The 18,480-nt window shown below is 44.7% G+C and overlaps 2 protein-coding genes across 10 annotated transcripts in view; one reads left to right on the top strand and one right to left on the bottom strand.

The window, feature by feature from the left end:
• Window positions 1-18,480, top strand: part of ST6GAL1 (ST6 beta-galactoside alpha-2,6-sialyltransferase 1) — a 149,302-nt gene that overhangs the window by 127,696 nt on the left and 3,126 nt on the right. For all 9 annotated transcript variants that reach the window (XM_010389774.2, XM_010352508.2, XM_010352502.2 and 6 more), the window contains 2 exons: window positions 15,846-15,944; window positions 17,158-17,332. In XM_010389774.2, the coding sequence (XP_010388076.1) occupies window positions 15,846-15,944; window positions 17,158-17,332 (274 nt within the window). The remainder of the gene's footprint in view (window positions 1-15,845; window positions 15,945-17,157; window positions 17,333-18,480) is intronic.
• LOC104653521 (60S ribosomal protein L39-like) overlaps window positions 13,990-18,480 on the bottom strand; it is a 69,123-nt gene continuing 64,632 nt past the window's right edge. Inside the window, exon 3 of the mRNA XM_030932500.1 lies at window positions 13,990-14,777. Coding sequence (XP_030788360.1) covers window positions 14,746-14,777 — 32 coding nt within the window. The 3' untranslated portion in view covers window positions 13,990-14,745. The remainder of the gene's footprint in view (window positions 14,778-18,480) is intronic.

Genomic DNA, 18,480 nt, shown 5'->3' with positions numbered 1-18,480 from the left:
CAACCTTCTGAAGCCTACTTCTGTCAGCTTGTCAAATCATTCTCCGTCCAGCTTTGTTCTGTTGCTGGCGAGGAGCTGCGAACCTTTGGAGGAGAAGAGGCACTCTGGTTTTTAGAATTTTCAGCTTTTCTGCTCTGGTTTCTCCCCATCTTTGTGGTTTTATCTATCTTTAGTCTTTGATGTTGGTAACCTACAGATGGGGTTTTGGTGTGGATATCCTTTCTGTTGATGTTGATGCTATTCCTTTCTGTTTGTTAGTTTTCCTACTAACAGTCAGGTCCCTTAGCTGCAGGTCTGTTGGAGTTTGCTGGAGGTCCACTCCAGACCTGTTTGCCTGGGTATCACCAGCAGAGGCTACAGAACAGCAAATATTGCTGCCTGATTCTTCCTCTGGAAGCTTCATCCCAGAGAGGCAACCGCCTGTATGAGTTGTCAGTCGGCCCCTACTGGGAGGTGCCTCCCAGTTAGGCTACACAGGGATCAGGGAACCACTTGAAAAGGCAGTCTGTCCATTCTCCGAGCTCAAACACTGTGCTGGGAGAACCACTGCTCTCCTCAGAGCGGTCAGCCAGGGATTTTTTTTTTTTTTTTTTTTTTTTTTTTTGAGACAGAGTCTCGCTCTGTTGCCGGGGCTGGAGTGCAGTGGCCGGATCTCAGCTCATTGCAAGCTCCGCCTCCCGGGTTCACGCTATTCTCCTGCCTCAGCCTCCTGAGTAGCTGGGACTACAGGCGCCCGCCACCTCGCCCAGCTAGTTTTTTGTATTTTTTAGTAGAGACGGGGTTTCACCATGTTAGCCAGGATAGTCTCAATCTCCTGACCTCGTGATCTGCCCGTCTCGGCCTCCCAAAGTGCTGGGATTACAGGCTTGAGCCACCGCGCCTGGCCCAGCCAGGGATTTTTAAGTCTGCAGAAGTTTCTGCTGCCTTTTGTTCAGCTACGCCCTGCCCCCAGAGGTGGAGTCTACAGAGGCAATAGGCCTGGCTGAGCTGCCTTGAGTTTCGCCCAATTTGAGCTTCTCTGGCTGCTTTGTTTATCTCTTCAAGCCTCAGCAATGGCGGATGCCCCTCCCCCTGCTAGGCTACTGCCTCGCAGGTCCATCTTAGACTGCTGCGCTAGCAGTGAGCAAGGCTCTGTGGTCATGGGACTTGCCAAGCCAGACACAGGATATAATCTCCTGTGTGCCATTTTTTAAGACAGTTGGAAAAGTGCAGTATTTGGGCCGGAGTGTCCCATTTTTTCAGGTTCCATCTTTCACGGCTTCCCTTGGCTAGAAAAGGGAAATCCCCTGACCCCTTGCACTTCCTGGGTGAGGTGATGCCCCACCCTGCTTTGGCTCAGCCTCCACAGGTTGCACCCACTGTCCAACCAGTCCCACTGATATGAACCAGGTACCTGAGTTGGAAAAGCAGAAATCACCCATCTTCTTTGTTGATCACGCTGGGAGCTGCAGACTGGAGCTGTTTCTGTTTGGCCATCATAAGAATATTTTTATAATGGGATAGAAATTGAGGAACTTAACTTCTTTGTAAGTGGTCACGATCTTGTTTTTTTGTTTTTTCTCTAATACCTTTTTTTTTTTTTTTAAGAGAATCACTTTCTATCACTGTCACATCTTCCAGTCGCTTCTAGGCACTTCCAATGCCTGTTTGTTATTCAAATATATATTTTGGCTTTTGGTATTACTTTTATTACTATAATGGTTGTTGTTATTATTTTTTTTTTGAGATGGAGTTTCGCTCTGTCACCCAAGCTGGAGTGCAGTGGTGTGATCTTGGTTTACTATAACCTCCGTTTCCTCAGTTCAAGCGATCCTCTTGCCTCAGCCTCCTGAGTAGCTGGGATTACAGGCATGCGCCACCATACCCGGCTAATTTTTTAGTCTTTAGTAGAGATGGGGTTTCACCATGTTGGTCCAAATGGTCTTGAACTCCTGACCTCAGGTAACCACCCGCCTTGGCCTCCCGAAGTACTAGTATTAGAGGCATGAGCCATCGTGCCTGGCCTACTTTTATTAGTACTAGAAGAGATAAGATTGAAAGGAATGGACTGGCTAGCAATAAACTCTAGGGCAAATGACAGCTGAACTAGACTTTGAAAGATGGGCAAGACTTGGGGAAATAGCAATAGACAGGCACTCCAGAAAGTGGAATTGGCAAGACAGAGGAGAACAGGAAATGAGGGAAACGTTACACCACTCCAAGAGAAGCATAATGATCACTCCCCTATTAGTGATCAGGCTGGAGTGCAGTGGCATGATCATAGGAAATGAGGGGACATTCAGATACCCCTGGCTAAGTTGGAGGTGGAGGTGTGGAAGAATTGGCTGGTGTTGCCCTGTAGAGAGAGATGAGGCTGGACCTTCATGGCTGCTTGTGCTCTGGCAAGTCTGGAAATTCAGACAGAGGGTTAGGACCAGCTTTGCCCCTTTCCCTTCTCATGCCTAGTCAGAAACCCTGGAGCTGGAGAGCACTTTAGGGAGCACTAAAACCTCATCTCTACTTCTATATAAGATGCTACCTAAATATCCAGGAGAGATGTTCATTTACTTTTCATTCATTCATTCATTCAACAAATATGTTCAGTATTGAGTAGACTGTGGCAGTCAGTACGTAAACTCTATAGTTAGCCTGCTTGGGGTTGAAATCCAGCTCTGTCTTTTACCAGCTGAAAGATCATCAAGTTACTTCTCTCTAAAAAAGGGAGAATAATTTCCTTACAGGGTTGTTGTGAGGTATAAATAAGAAAAATCTGTGCAAAGCACTTAGAACAATACCTGGCACATGTATCAATAAACGTTAACTGTACTTACTATTGATATTTGCAGACACTGGTAGTGGAGGATGCAATTGTGAGCAAAACAGACTCAGCCTCTGTTCTTACGATGCAATCAAATAGTTTTACAAATAAATAAAGTTGCAAAAGAGAACTAGAGAAGAGAGTGGTCAAGGTACTAGGAGAGCCCTGAAAGGGGAGATATGAGCTATTCAAGGTGATCAGAATCCCCAGGTGGATGGTACTTGACTGTGTAGAAGGAATGTGTGGAGGTTGAAAAGGGTGGGATAAGAGCTTTTCAGGAAGAGGCAACAGCATGGGTACAGTTTTGTGTGGCAGGAAATGGGGGACTGGAAGGACTCAGGAAGAGGTGAGGTTATGTGGGGCTATGTGGTGAGAGACAAGGCTAAAGGCAAGAAGGAGTCAAGCCATGGTGCTGCACTGAGGCATCTTCTTTTTTCAGTTAAGGGTGGGGGGGCTGGCCTGTCGCCCAGGCTGGAGTGCGGTGGTGCCATCTCGGCTCACTGCAACCTCCACCTCCTGGGTTCAAGCGATTCTCCTGCCTCGGCCTCCTGAGTAGCTGGGATTACAGGTGCCCGCAACCATGCCCAACTAATTTTTTTATTTTTAGTAGAGACAAGGTTTCACCATGTTGGCCAGGCTAGTCTCAAACTCCCGACCTCAGGTGATCCATCTGCGTCAGCCTCCCAAAGTGCCGGGATTACAAATGTGAGTCACTGCACCCGGCAGGGTGCAGCATCTTCTTTATGGCATGATCGGATTTGCATTTTGTAACCATCACTGGCTTCCATCTGATCAGAGGGGCTGCAGTAGATGAAGATACATAGGAAGGACTTGCAGTGGTCTGGCTTAGATATGCCGATAGCTTGCACAAGAGTAGGGGTGAAGGTGAATGTGAGAAAAAAATGTATTTAAGGGCTACTTGGGATTTGCAGTCAACAGGTTTTAATGTCGCGTTGGATGTGAGAAGTAAAGGGAGAGGGACCAAAGGTGCAGCTCAGTTTCTTTCTTGTGTAACTTGGCAGCTGGAAGTCACTGAAATTAGAAGTCAGCCCCTTATCCCTGGTTTCACCCTCTGCAGTTTCATTTATTTGTGGTCAGCTGCAGTCTGAAAATATTAAATGAAAAATTCAAGAAATAAGCAATTCAGAAGTTTTAAATGACACGTTGTTCTGAGTAGTGGGTGAAATCTTACACGTCCTACTTTGTCTCTTCCTCATCACAGGAAGAAGGATGAGTACAGTACAATGAAATACTGAATAAATAAACCAATTCAATAGAGTAGCAGGATCCAAAATCAACACACAAAAATGTTCCTTTTTTCTGTTATATGCCATAACAATGAATGATCTAAAAAGGAAATTTAAAAAACAATTTCATTTACAATAGAACAGCATAAAAAAGCATAAAGTACTTAACCAAGGAGGTGAAAGACTTGTACGATGAAAACTACAAAATATTTCTGAAAGAAATTAAAGAAGACACAAAAACCTGGAAGACATCCCATGTTCACAGATTGAAAAAAGTATTGTTAAGATGTCAATAATACCAAATATGATCTGCAGATTTAAGGCAATCGCTGTGAAAATCCAAAAGATACTTCTTTTTTTTTGCAGAAACAGAAAAAGCCATTCTAAAATTTATATGAAACCTCAAGGGACCCCAATTAACCAAATAATCCTGAAAAATAAGAAGAAAGCTAGAGTTCTCTCACTTCTTGATTTCAAGAAATATATATGTTGCAATAATTGAAACAGTGAGGTACAAAGACAAACATATAAACCATTGGAATAGAAAAGAAAGTCCAGAAATAAACTCTTGTATGTACACTTAAATGATTTTTGATGAGTGTGTCAGGATCGTTCAATGAGGAAGACAGTCTCTTTAAGAAATGATACTGGGAAAACTGGCTATCCACCTGCAAAAGAATAAAGCTGGACCCTTACCTAACACGAAAAATAAAAACTAACTCAAAACGGATCTATGACCTAAAACCTAAATGTAGACCAAAAACTATAAAACTCTTAGATGACAACATAGGGCAAAAACTTTATGACATCAGGTTTGGCAATGATTTCATCATTATGACACCAAAGGCATACATACGTAACAAAGGAAAAAAATATACAAGTTGGACTTTGTGAAAATTCAAAATAATTATATATCAAAAGGTCCTCTCAACAGAGTAAAAAGACAGCACACATATTAGGAGAAAATATTTGCAAGTCGTCTATCTGATGAGGGATTAATGTACAGAATATATAGAACACTCATGAAACAACGATAAAAAAAAAAAAAATCAAAGTACCCAATTTAAAAATGGGCAAACGACTTGAATGGACGTTTCTCCAAGATATACAAATGGTTAGTAAGCACATGAAAAGAGACTCAACTCTTTTTTGTTAGGGAAATGCAACCCAAGAATACAACACAGTACCACCTCACACCCATTAGGATGGCTTCTATGATCAGAAATTGGAATCTGTGAGCACTGTTGATGGGAATGGAAAATGATTAGTCACTGTGGAAAACAATATGGCAGTGCCTCAAAAACTTAAACGTGGAATTACCATGTAATCTAATAATTCTGTTTATTGGCATATACTTACAGAAATTGAAAGAAGGGTCTTGAAGCGATATTCGTACCCCCATATTCATACTACTGTTATTCACAATAGCTGAAATGCAGAAGCAGCCCAAGTGTCTGTTGATGCGGAATGCATACGCAAAAGCTGGTTTATACACATAATGAAATATTATTCTTAAAAAGGAAGGAAATACTGATATTGGCTACAACATGGATGAACCTTGAAGACATTATGCCAAGTGAAATAAGCCAGTCACACACACACACACACAAAATACTACATGAATGGTGGTTGCCAGGGAATGTGAGGTGGGAGGGGGAATGGGGAGTTATTGTTTAATGAGTATAGAGTTTCAGTTTTGCAAGATTGAAAAAGTTTTCGAGATGGTTTGTGGTGATAGTTGCACAACAATATAAATGTACTTAATATCACTGAACTGTACACTTAAAAATGGTTCAGATAGTCAATGTTATGTTATATGTATTTTAATACAATGTTTTAAATTGGAAAAAATGTCAGTAAGGGAGACAGTCACAGAAGGACAAACACTGCATGATTCCACTTTATATAAACACCTGGAGTAGAGACAGAACGTAGAATGATGTTTGCCAAGGGCGAGGGGGAGAAAGGAATGTGGAATTGTTGTTTAATGAATACTATGATTCATTTTGGGAAGCTGAAAAAGTTCTGGAGATGGTGGTGATAGTTACACAACAACATGAATGTACTCAGCTGAATATTTAAAATTGCCAACATGGTCAATTTTATGTTATGTATATTTTATAAGCTCTTTTTAAATCAACAGGGAGAAGCCAGTCGATAGAGGGAGAAAGGGAATATACTAAAAAGAGGAGAAAATGATTTAGTTACCCAGAACATGGTGGTGGTGGAGCCAAAGCATAGTGGAGGATGACCCCCGGCAGGAGGGAGTCAGAGGGAAGAAGGTGGGAGTGGCGTAGCTGGAGGCAGTTGGTATTACAAGGATGAGAGGGCTTCTATTTTTTCTGCCAAGTGGGATGCAAGGCCAAGTCAGAAGGAGGCTGAGTGGGGAAGAGGTTTTAGTAGAGAAGGTTTGAGCAAAGAGATTGATAATTGTCATTGGGGTGAGTGGGACAGTTAGTAAACCTGATGGAGTGGGATTTCCAGGTTATGCTGGGCTACTTCGAGCTTGAAGAGAATGAATTTAGAGAGAAAGCAATCTCTGTTTGATGCATGGATGGCAGGATCTGGAGGTGAGCAGGCAGCAGCAAAGAAGCGAGGGGAGAGTGGAGGAGCCCTCCCTGAGTGTTCTCTTGGACGGTGGAGGCTACCTACTCTCTGAGCAACTCTTCGTGATGTTTCAGTCTTCTGCACTGTGAAGAATGAAACCCCAGTCCTGCCAAGATTCTGAAACTGTATTTAAGGCCAAAGTAAGGTTGCCTGGGAATTCAGAGTACTGGAGTCAGACAGGCTGTGATCAGATCCCTCCCACAGCACTTCCTATGTGAGTGACTTGAGCAAGTTGCTTTACTTTACCTTTCTGAGCCTCAGTTCCCTTACTCGTAAGATAGAAATATGAATAGTTACTATCCAGGGTTTTTTTTTTAGGATCAAAGGAGTTACTATGTGTGGAGCATGTCACCTGGAGGCTGGTATGCAGCAAGTGCTTTGTAAGTAGTAGCGATGGGCACGACTGAACCTTCAAGGTCTGCCTCTGCCTCTTTGCGAATGACTCCACCTTCCCAAATCCCAACAGGGAAGGTGAGTTAGTTTGAGACCACTTCAGAGGCATCTAGCAGAAGGGAGGCAAGACTTCTGTTAAAGGATAATTTTTAGGGAAAAAAGGGTAAGATGATGACTCTCATACAGATATAAAAATGAATTCATCATGAAGATTTTATTTTACTTGTATGATGGAACCAGGTAGATATTACAACTGGTTCAAAGGAAAAGTCAAAGCAACACAAATTTGGAGTAAAGGAGTGAAACTCGTTTTTCTGTGAGCTAAGGCAGGGGGAGGGGAGGAGTCCGTTGAAGCTCTCCTGAGCAGCGTCCTGCCCAGTAGGCACATGGATTAGTTGCCTGCGGTTCACAAAGGGTTGCAAAATAGCTCCGGTGGAATCAGAATCTGATAGGGAAGAAGAGTGTGCTCAGAAAATGCATGGCTTTCTACTGAAGCAGATTTGTTTTTCCCCTTACACTTCTAGGTCTCTGTGCACCATTGTGCCAGGGCTGAGAGGAAGGTGGCCCACTTCCTGGGATACGCTACCCGCCCTCAAGGGAGCCTTTCCTGCTTCTTAGGCAAATCAGCTCTCTTTTCTCACCTCCTGTAAGCAACACTAAGTATCTGGCTGTTCCTTTCGTACTCACGTCCTGGCCGCTCCATGACGGCACTTGTTGTGGTACTGAACTGTGATGGACGCTTTCTATCATTGCCCTTTCTTACCTTCATATCCTAAAAAGCCAGTGGTCTGTCTTCTCTATCTTTTGTCCTGGTCAGTTATCCTAACTATTTCGTGTCAGTTTCTGTGGATTAGCAAACAGGGTCCCCACCCCCACTGCACAAGGAGAACATCTGGCACCCAGAAGTCACTGAGAGAATAGCTGTTGCTTTGGTAAAATTCTGCCTCTGAGTGGCTTGTTCTCTTCCCAGACGGAGAGGTCCTCCTGACAGCAGCTCTCTTCTTTTTTTTTGAGACAGTTTTGCTCTTGCGCTCAGGTTCGAGTGCAGTGGCACAATCTCAGCTCTCTGCTCTGCCTCCTGGGTTCAAGTGATTCTCCTGCCTCAGTCTCCCAAGTAACTGGGATTAGAGGCACACACCACTATGCGCAGCTAATTTTTGTATTTTTAGCAGAGACAGAGTTTCGCCATATTGGCCAGGCTGGTCTCGAACTCCTGACCTCAGGTGATCCACCTGCCTCAGCCTCCCAAAGTGCTGGGATTACAGACATGAGCCACCTACACCCGGCTCAGCAGCTCTCTTCTAAAGCCATCTGGACCCACATTTGTTCAGCTCCCATCCCTTTGGCCGTGATGAGGGCATGTAAAACAAAGAAGGCACTTTTCTTACTGAGAAGGTGGCTTTTTATAGAGAATGTGTCATACTGTTAGGTTTCAGGCCAGCAGACCTAGTCAGGCATGTGACGCTTCTGTGCCAGGTGTGGCTATGAGAGTCAACAAGAAAAATGATATATGTAAATGGGTGGGTCTTTAAATAAATGCAGTTTTGACTGTAAGTGTAAGACAGTTTCTGTGAGACTCAACTCAGTACCTCCTGTACCCAGTGAGCCCGACAGAGAAGACAATGTGACAAGAAGACCCAATGGCTTCCTTGGAAGCTTTTGTGCTAGCTGGAGAGAGACCTACTTCCTATATGCCTAGCGACAGTCCATGCTGACTGGACTGCAACCAGGACATTTCCAGATTACTCAGTGGGGCTTATCTTGAAATAATAGTTGATGCCATTTGTTAAATATATTATATATACCATCTAAGGGTCTTACATGCCTTATCTCATTTGATCTTCGTAGCAAACCCTGTGAGGTATGACCCAACCACCATTTTCCCTCAGAACCCAGACTCCCAGAGTTTGAGTGAGTTGCTCAGAGGAGCCCAGAAAGTCAGTGACAGAGGTGGGATTTGGATCTAGGTGTTTGCCACCAGCACTTTTTTAAATCACCAAAACTTTCTGGAAGCTCCAACTTTTCTCCTCAAGATACCAAAAGACAGGTATCTGGATGGGTTGGCGGGGCGGGTGGGAGGCGGCGGAGATTTCCATCAACAACAGGTCTAAAACCAGCGATGGGGAGCTGCATGATTTTGATGGAACCCCTGCCATACAGTCTATTAATATAATAATTGGAACTAAAATTTAAATATGATGGCAATTATGAGTTCTGGGACCTCTTGATTTGGGCCAGCAGACACACTCTCAATCACTATTTCTCTGAATCAGAGAAAGGATGCCTTCAGGCTGTTCCTTCACATGGCTTTTCCTCTGTGTGTGGTAGAAAGAGAGAGCTCTGCGGGTCTCTACTTGTTGTAAGGACACCGGCCCCATGGCATTAGGGCCCCACCCCATGACACATTTAATCCTAATTACCTCCCTCACAGTCCTATTTCCAAACAGGGTACTAGTAACATTAGGGATTAGGGCTTCAACATATAAATTCTGGGGGCACACAATTCAGTCCATAACAGAGGGAAAACAGATCTGAGAAGAAAAAAGTCCAAAATACGCACAGTGGTAATATCTGAAAATGTGTGTGTGTGTTTGTTTCTATTATTGCATTTTCTAACTGTCCCCAGTGAGCGTTTGTTACTTTCTAACTGAGAAGGTTACTTCAAACAGTGTCTTTAGCAGCAGCACTCCATGCCTTGGTGTAGCCTTTTCCTGGCAGATGTTCCCCAGGGCTCTGCCGTTCTGCCAATGACTTATTCTCAGCATGAACTCCTCCCCTGCCCCCTAAGAGGATCTCCAAACCCAGGTCACACTCCCCCTGCAGGTAATTGCAGGCATTTGAGAACAGCTTTATTCTTCCAGGAATAGCGGGTCCCCTCAGCAAGGCCTTACAAGGGGGTTATGTCTAAATAAGGCACCTGAGGCCAGGAGATGTGAAATGGTCCATCTAATACCATGGAGTGAGTTAGACACAGAGCAGGACTGGAACCCATGCTTCCAATTCCCCATCCAGTTTTAAGGCAATCTCTTTTCTTTTCTTTTTCTTTCTTTTCTTTTCTTTCTTTCTTTCTTGCTTGCTTGCTTGCTTGCTTGCTTGCTTGCTTTCTTTTTTTCTTTTTTTTTTTTTTGAGACAGAGTCTTACTCTGTCACCCAGGCTGGAGTGCAGTGGTGCAATCTTGGCTCACTGCAACCTCCACCTCCCGGGTTCAAGTGATTCTCCTGCCTCAGCCTCCCGAGTAGCTGAGATTTCAGGCGCTGGCTACCATGCCTGGCTAATTTTTGTATTTTTAGTAGAGACGAGGTTTCACTATGTTGGCCAGGCTGATCTCGAACTCCTGACCACAAGTGATCTGCCCGCCTCAGCTTCCAAAAGTGCTGGGATTACAAGTGTGAGCCACTGCACCTGGCAAGGCCAAAGGCAATCTTTTTTTTTTTTTTTTTTGGTAGAAAATCGTTGCACTTCTTATAGTCAGTATTAATGTGGGTAGTTCAGAGCCATGTTTAAAGTTCCAGGAGGAGAGTGCTTGCTGGCTTCTCCCTTATCCCTCCACCAGATCCCAGCCCCAGCCACTTTCTGTTTTTCTCTTCTCTGGATAAAACTATCATTCATCTTCACCTATTTCCATTTTCTTTTTTCTTTTTTTTTGAGACGGAGTCTCACTCTATTGCTCAGGCTGGAGTGCAATGGCGTGGTCTCGGCTCACTGCAACCTCTGCCTCCCAGGTTCAAGTGATTCTCCCAGCCTCCTGAGTAGCTGGGATTACAGGTACACACTACCATGCCCAGCTAATTTTTTTTTTTTTTTTTTTTTTTTTTTTTAAGTAGAGACGGGGTTTTATCATGTTGGTCAGGCTGGTCTCAAACTCCTGACTTCGTGATCTGCCTGCCTGAGCCTCCCAAAGTGCTGGGATTACAGGCATGAGCTACTGTGCCCAGCCACCTATTTCCATTTTCAGGGATTACTGTCTCTTTCATCTCAAGTAGCTCAAGTGAATCACTGTTTCTCCGTTGGGTACAGGAGGACTGAGGGTGACCTGACCCTCATGGTGTGCTTGCTTACTTGAATGTCTGATGGTTTTATGGGTGTAGTCCTGCTGGAGCAGAAAGAATATTATGCTCTAGTTCTAACTGTGCCCCAAACTCATCGTAGCCTTAGACAATTCTCTTATCTCCCTGGGCCTCAGTTTACCCATCTGGAAAATGATGGGTCTGAATTTAATACCTTGAGTATCTTCCAATTGTGACATACTACAACTCAGGCAAGAAGCAAATTCTGCTAACACTCCATACTCCTATCCGGTGTTCTCTGACATCCTTCCGCAGGAGCTGTGGTACCCTACCCCACCCACATTGTAGCACATAGAAGTGTGGTCTCTGGGCTGGGCATGGTGGCTCATGCTTGTAATCCCAGCACTTTGGGAGGCCAAGGGGGTTGGATCACGAGGTCAGGAGATCAAGACCATCCTGGCTAACACAGTGAAACCTCGTCTCTACTAAAAGTACAAAAAATTAGCTGGGTGTGGTGGCACACATCTGTAGTACCAGCTACTCGGGAGGCTGAGGCAGGAGAATCACTTGAACCTGGGAAGCGGAGCTTGCAGTGAGCCAAGATTGTGCCACTGCACTCCAGTCTGGGTGACAGAGCGAGACTCCATCTCAAAAAAAAAAAAAAAAAAGAAGAAGAAGAAGAAGTGTGGTCTCTGGAGCCAGACATAATCAAATTCAGACCCTCTTACTTATTGAATGTGTAACTTGGACAAGTTACTTAGCATTTAGCATCTCTGTTTCTTTAATTATAAAATGAGCATATTAACACTTACTTCCTGGGGCTGTTGTGAAGATAAACTGAGTTGAGGTGTGACAGTACCTAGCATGTAGTAAGCATCATTAAATGGCATCTGTTGTTTTCATGTATTGTAAAGAAGAAAGCTTCATGCATCTCTTGGAATTTCTGAGGACAGTGAAGCCACAGCTGGGATAGTCTCAGGGAGCCAGGAGTTGCTGGCCTCCTGCTTTGCATACTAACAATTGCTGGAAAGGGGCTATAGCAGGGAGAGACATTTTTTTAAAATCCCAGTTATTACTACTCCTCATGAGTATGTGTATATCACCTGGCATCAGTATTCTGCACAGAAAGAAGCATAGCTAAAAAAAGACACTTTGCTTTTAATATACCAGCTGTTTTCAGGGGAACAGGGTGGATGGGGATAGGGAGTACTGGCCCTCTGTCCTCAGGCCTCCCTGTCACCAGCTCAGTCACATCTATCTTGCAAATCCGCATCTAGCAGGAAGCCTGCTCTGCCCTTGGACTACAGCCCTGAAAGGCAGTTGTAAATTACCATGTTCCCAGTGGAAGGAGGACAGTACTTAAAGTTACAAGATGTGGGTTCTGTTCTTAGTTCTTATGGCCTGGCAGCCGGGGAACTCTAGGCCAGTAGTCTCATCCTCGAACTTCCTTTTCCAAGACAGAGTCTCACTCTGTCACCAGGTAGAGTGCAGTGGCACGATCTTGGCTCACTGCAACCTCTGCCTCCCGAGTTCAAGCAATTCTCCTGCCTCAGCCTCCCAAGTAGCTGGGATTACAGGTGCCCACCACCACGCCCAGCTAATTTTTGGTATTTTTAGTAGAGACAGGGTTTCACCATGTTGGCCAGGCTGGTCTTGAATTCCTGACCTCAAGTGAGCCACTGTGCCCGGCCCTCATCCTTGAACTTCAGATTCCCACTCCACCTCACTCCCATAGGCATATACCAGTTGTTCCTTTTTCTCTGTTCTTATGCAGGAAATGGCCTGAGGTCCAGGAGTCCCCTTGGATCTCTTTTTCCCTCACTCTCAACATTCAATTAGTCTTCACCTCTACAGCCGACAATTGTAACTTCTTTTCTTTGTTCCATTATTTCTTAGGTTACAATAGGAGCTTCTATGTCGTCTTCTTTTTTCTAAAAACACTAATTCAGAATTCTAGCATGTTTAGATCTTCCTTACTTAAAACCCTTTCCTGGTCCCCATAACCTATTGAAGAAATCCTAAGCTCCCTGGCTTGGTCTCTGTCTACATTTCTCTAATCCCTTCCAGCTCTTTCTCTGTATCCTAGCCATAACAAACTACTTGCAATTCCCAAACAGGGTACACGCTGTATTAGTTGTTCCTACAAGAGACAGGAACACACATCCCCCGACACTAGCTTAACAAAACAAAAAAATGTATTTCTCTCTCATGCAAAAGAAGTCCAAAGGTAGACATTCCAAAGTTAATATGGTGTTCCAGTGTCAGAATCTAAGTTCTTTCTACTTCATGGGTTTGCCATTCTCAGCATATGACTTCCACTTTATGGCCCAAAATGACTGCTCAAGCTCCAGCCATCACAACCACATTTCAGCCAGCAGGAAGAAGGAACAAGGAAAGGCATAACCTTGCCTCTAAGGATAGTTCCTGGAAGTCACACTTGCTTACATACCATTGGCCAGAGTTAGTCACCCAGCCATATTTATCTATAAGAGAGGCTATGAAATTTTTTTATTTCAGGGAATCTATTTTAGGTTGCCATGTGCAAAAGTAAAAACCAGAGATATTGGTGATCAAAGAAGAGAGAATGGATACTGGGTGACATCTAGCAGTCTCTGCCACACACTCACAGATTCAGGGGTTTGCACTTGGTTCCCTTTGTCTGGGACATCCCCTCTCTCATGCTTACAATCTCCGCTTGGCATCTCTTTTTTGCCCTTTAACACACACCACCACCACCTCCGCTGTTTTTTTTTTTTTTTTTTTGGAGATGAAGTCTCGCTCTGTTGCAGGCTGGAGTGCAGTGGCGCAATCTTGGCTCACTGCCAGCTCCGCCTCCTGGGTTCAAGTGATTCTCATGCCTCAGCCTCCCCAGCTGCTGCGACTACAGGCACCCACCACTATGCCCAGCTAATTTTTGTATTTTCAGTAGAGATGGGGTTTCACTGTGTTGGCCAGGATGGTCTCAATCTCTTGACCTCGTGATCCGCCCACCTCTGCCTCCCAAAGTGCTGGGATTACAGGCGTGAGCCACTGCGCCCGGCCCAACACTCGCTCATTTTATGGCCATCCTTGTACTACCTCTGTTTTTGCACCGTCAGAGTGTGTTAACCATTGTTCAATTGTCCACCTTTCCTGCTACCCTGTGACCTCCTGGAGGGCAGGGACTGTGTCTTTCCTTTGGCTCCTCAGCACCCAGTATAGCTGCACAATCTCCCGCCAAGGTGGACCCACCACCAGTATTTCTTGTCCCAAAGAGATATTGAGGAAATGAGAGTATATTCTTCAGGCTTCCAGGAACTTCCTTACATCTGTAGGACGGTATGGGGATGGGGATAGCTCAGTGATTGTAGAGGCTTGCGGCAGATTGCTATTCTTTGGGTTGCACACGGGCCGTCTCCCTTGCCATAGTTTTTTCCAGATACTGCAGTGACATTAATTAGGTCTCAGCCTTGGTGATGTAGACCAAGATGGAGAGGGATTATTGTCGTGATTCTTGCTTTCATGTCAGTCAATTCTTGATTTGATTTCTGCCATTTATTCCTCTCAATTTTTACCTGGGCAACATCATCTCCCACCTGCTTTTCAAGGTAAATGTTGACAGCTGATTTCATATATTGGTTCTGGCTTTCTTAAGAGGGACATGACTCCCTTCATTCAAAGTAGCCTTTGGGGCTACTTTTCTTTCTCATTCACTCATGATTTCCATTTGATCCACAACACAGCTCCTGTTTGAGAGAGCAGAGCAAACGTGTTCTTCCCATTTCACAGATAAGAAAATCAGGGCCTAGTAATACTCTCTATTTGCTCAAGATCATAGGAAAGTTAGTAGCAAAGCCAAGAGTTGTTCCTGGATCTTTTTGTATCCAAGACCAGTATCTTTTGCCATACTTTTCTTTATTTTGATAAATAATTAACATTTACATGCATAATTTCCCCCCAGAATTTGGATTCTTCCTTAGGATAGATTCCCAAACATGGAATTATTGAGTCAAAGAGTATAAATATGCTTTAAAAAAAAAAAAAAATGAATACATTTTGCAGAATTATTCAAGCTAGGTTGTCACATTCATGTTTAAGCCAGGTAGGTGTAACTACCCATATGCAGGCCAGCCCAGGAGCCAGTGTGGTGGGGAAGGGCCATAGCCAGCCATCGCTGGTTCCCTCAGCCAGCAGAGGCACACATGAACTTCTCACCGGCCTGGTGAGAGTCTCCTGTTGGGAGGTGCGCATTTTTGCACGCACTCTGGCCTCTCAACACAAACTGAATATTTCATCTGGTGCTCAGCCACAAGCACAGCCATCTGTTCCAGTGCTGCAGGAACTATTGGCTGTGTTGGACTTTGTGAGAGATCCTGTGTTAGTCTCCATCACGATGTGTATGTAGTGTACTGGACTTTCTAGGTGACTGAAAGGATTCCAGAGATAATTTTGATTATATGAGTCCCTGACTTCAGACTCTATTCTTGTGACCCCCACACAAGGTGTGACTCCAGGAGGCTGGGATGCCATGCTGTTTTCACTGTTCCCTTGCCCCGTGATCTCAAAGCCTGAGTGGATGGAACCCTTTCTATTCTATGGCTAATGGCGTGTGATAAATGTCCTTTCAGTTCAACGCCGTGCAGGCTGGCATCTTTACCTTTCTTTCACTGAAGTTAAGTGCCACACCAGAACTTAGAAGCCTCACAAGGGACTCTGGGGTCTCAGGCTGTACCTTGTGCTGTGTCAGCTATTACTTCATGTCAAACAGTTGCATATGAATGTTCAAGTGACAGCTTATTTCTTTCTTCCTGAAGTTGGTTACCACCGAGAAGCGCTTCCTCAAAGACAGTTTGTACAATGAAGGAATCCTAATTGTATGGGACCCATCTGTATACCATTCAGATATCGCAAAGGTAAGTGGGTGTCCATGGGAAATAGGGGTTGAGCTTCCTGTCTGTCTACAGATTTTCCTGATTGCCTAGGTTTTTAAAGTCATGGCTGACATTGGCTATCCCTAAAGGCTGGGTATTTGAGTTTTAGGATACCCCATTTCGTCTGGACTAGCAGATTCAGAAGTATTCCTGTCCTATGCCAGCTACTCTCCTTGCCCTGCCAGGCACTGCCAGGTATTGTCTCCCAGTTATAGTATTTACTGGGATAGTGGCTGGAGCTCCCAATGTCTGGGGTAGGTTGTTCATTAATGCAATTATTCCTAATGAGCATCAGCAGAACGCGAGAGTAGTTGCCATTACTCCTGTAAATAATATTAGCACGCTTATTTCACACTTCCAGTATCCAGAATTCTTCCCATTTCACTCTCATAACAATTTAAGGAGGTCGATGGAAGTGTGGTTGTTCCCATTTTACAGACGGGGAATTGGAGGGTGGAGAATGAAAGTCCCCATCCTAGGGCTTGATTTACTAAGCAGAAGGCGCAGATCTGCAACAGCAGCTCTTTCCAGGGAAGGAGACCTGAGTGGAGGCCTGCTGGATTCTAACCTCTCTGGAGTAGTTCTCTCACTGTTCATGCATGTCAGTTGGCCTCTCTCTGATACAGGCTGCTGTGGCCTCAGGACCATGACTCCTGAGAAGGGCAGAGAGCACTCATCTTGGGACACTTAACTCTTAAGTTGGCTCTACCAATGCCTGACAGGCTCTGGCGACCCCTGGCACCCTCACTATCTGACCTTCAACAGTTTTGCACCGATCTCACTTAGAACTCAAATTTGCCTAGGTCGGGACAAGGACTCTGAACCCATAGATGTGGCAACCTATGCTCTAGTTTTCTCCCCTTTAAAAATGAGAGATGGGGCCAGATGGTAGCTGGGGCTCTTTTCAGCTCTGATAGTGTTCCCGGACTCTGATCCTGAAGCCTGAGGCTGATCCTGGGTCGCCAAGCTCAACTCTCCCCAAAAGCACAGGCTATAGGTGAGGCCCCACCCTGCTATCCAGTGAAACCTGTGACCGGAAGAGAAGCCTGTAGTCCGCTGCAAGAAAAGGGCTGTGCCTCAGGAGCAACCTTGTTGGTCCTTTCCCCTCCCCATGGCCACTGATGAGCATGACTCCTGGGGGGAGCAGCTCACTGGCCCATTTCGCCCTTGAAAGGACCACTTCTTTCTTTTTCAGTGGTACCAGAATCCGGATTATAATTTCTTTAATAACTACAAGAGTTATCGTAAGCTGCACCCCAATCAGCCCTTTTACATCCTCAAGCCCCAGATGCCTTGGGAGCTGTGGGACATTCTTCAAGAAATCTCCCCAGAAGAGATTCAGCCAAACCCCCCATCCTCTGGGATGCTTGGTGAGTTCATGTCGGGGAAAACACCTTGCGTGTTTGTTTCTAGAAGAGATGAGCTTTTTGTCTGAGGTCTCATTCATTCATTTGTTCGTTCATTTGTCCGCTGAACAATTGCTAGAATTTTGCTCTGCTTGTACACCGTGCCAAGTTCTATCTAAAATACAGAGATGAATAAGATAAAATTCTTTTTCCTGAGGGTATCTATTGGGGAGGTCAATCAGATGTCTGAGGCAATATTCAATTTGTGCCAGAAGGGAGAGACAACCTGGGGTCATAGGAGAGAGGACACCTTCTAGCTGGACAGTCGCATATAGCCTCATGGAGGAAGTAGCATTTGGTAGGCTTTGGAGAGGGGAGAATTTGGCAGAGGAAGATGGAGGGAAGGGAAGCCACCAACAGGGGAGGGAGGCGGGAAAATGAGGAGCGGGGCTGCACCTCAGATGAGGGGAGCAAGGCACTTTTCTCAGGTGTACAATTTAAGGGGGTACCCCTTAAAAACTCAGTCATCAAGATAAATAATATTTTAGTACAGTATCTTCAGAAAACACAATTAATGTAAAAATTCTGATGAATGAAATATCAAATATTTAAATAAAGATAGGATCAGTAGCAGTGCTGTGCAGAGTTTATTGGAACAATGCTGGCCAGGGGCCTCTTCTTGGATTTTCTCCACACCTCATCATACAGACTGTGGAGTGCTCCTGTTCCAGCTGTCCCTTTGCCCAGCCAAGGGAAGAAAAGTCTTCCCTCCCCAACACTGTTTCATGTAAGTGCTGTAAGGAAAAATCTGCTCCCAAATTGCACCATCCAAGAGGTTCTGCAGGATGTCACAGTGCTAGAAAGTGCTAGCTACACATGATGGCACTGTCTCCTCAATCAGCTCAGTAATCTTGTCCTATTTCTTCAAATAAATTACTCCATGGATACACATTCATTGGCTGATTGATGAAGTCATTTAATCTAGTAGCATTTAGGGAGCATCTGTTATTCACCAGGCCCTGGCCTAGGTGCTGGGGATTCAAAGGTGTATAACGCTCATACAGCCCTGCATCCTAAGGAACACTGCTGGGCTTGGCTTGCTGAAACTTGGATTGGGAATCACAGTCATAAATAGAAACTCCAGAGGGAAAGCTCTCCAAATTTGGGGTCAG

This window comes from Rhinopithecus roxellana, chromosome 1 (genome assembly GCF_007565055.1).
Source record: "Rhinopithecus roxellana isolate Shanxi Qingling chromosome 1, ASM756505v1, whole genome shotgun sequence".
NCBI classification, from domain to species: domain Eukaryota; kingdom Metazoa; phylum Chordata; class Mammalia; order Primates; family Cercopithecidae; genus Rhinopithecus; species Rhinopithecus roxellana.
The sequence above is the reverse complement of the archived record's forward strand: the minus strand, read 5'-3'. Positions and strand labels throughout refer to the sequence as shown.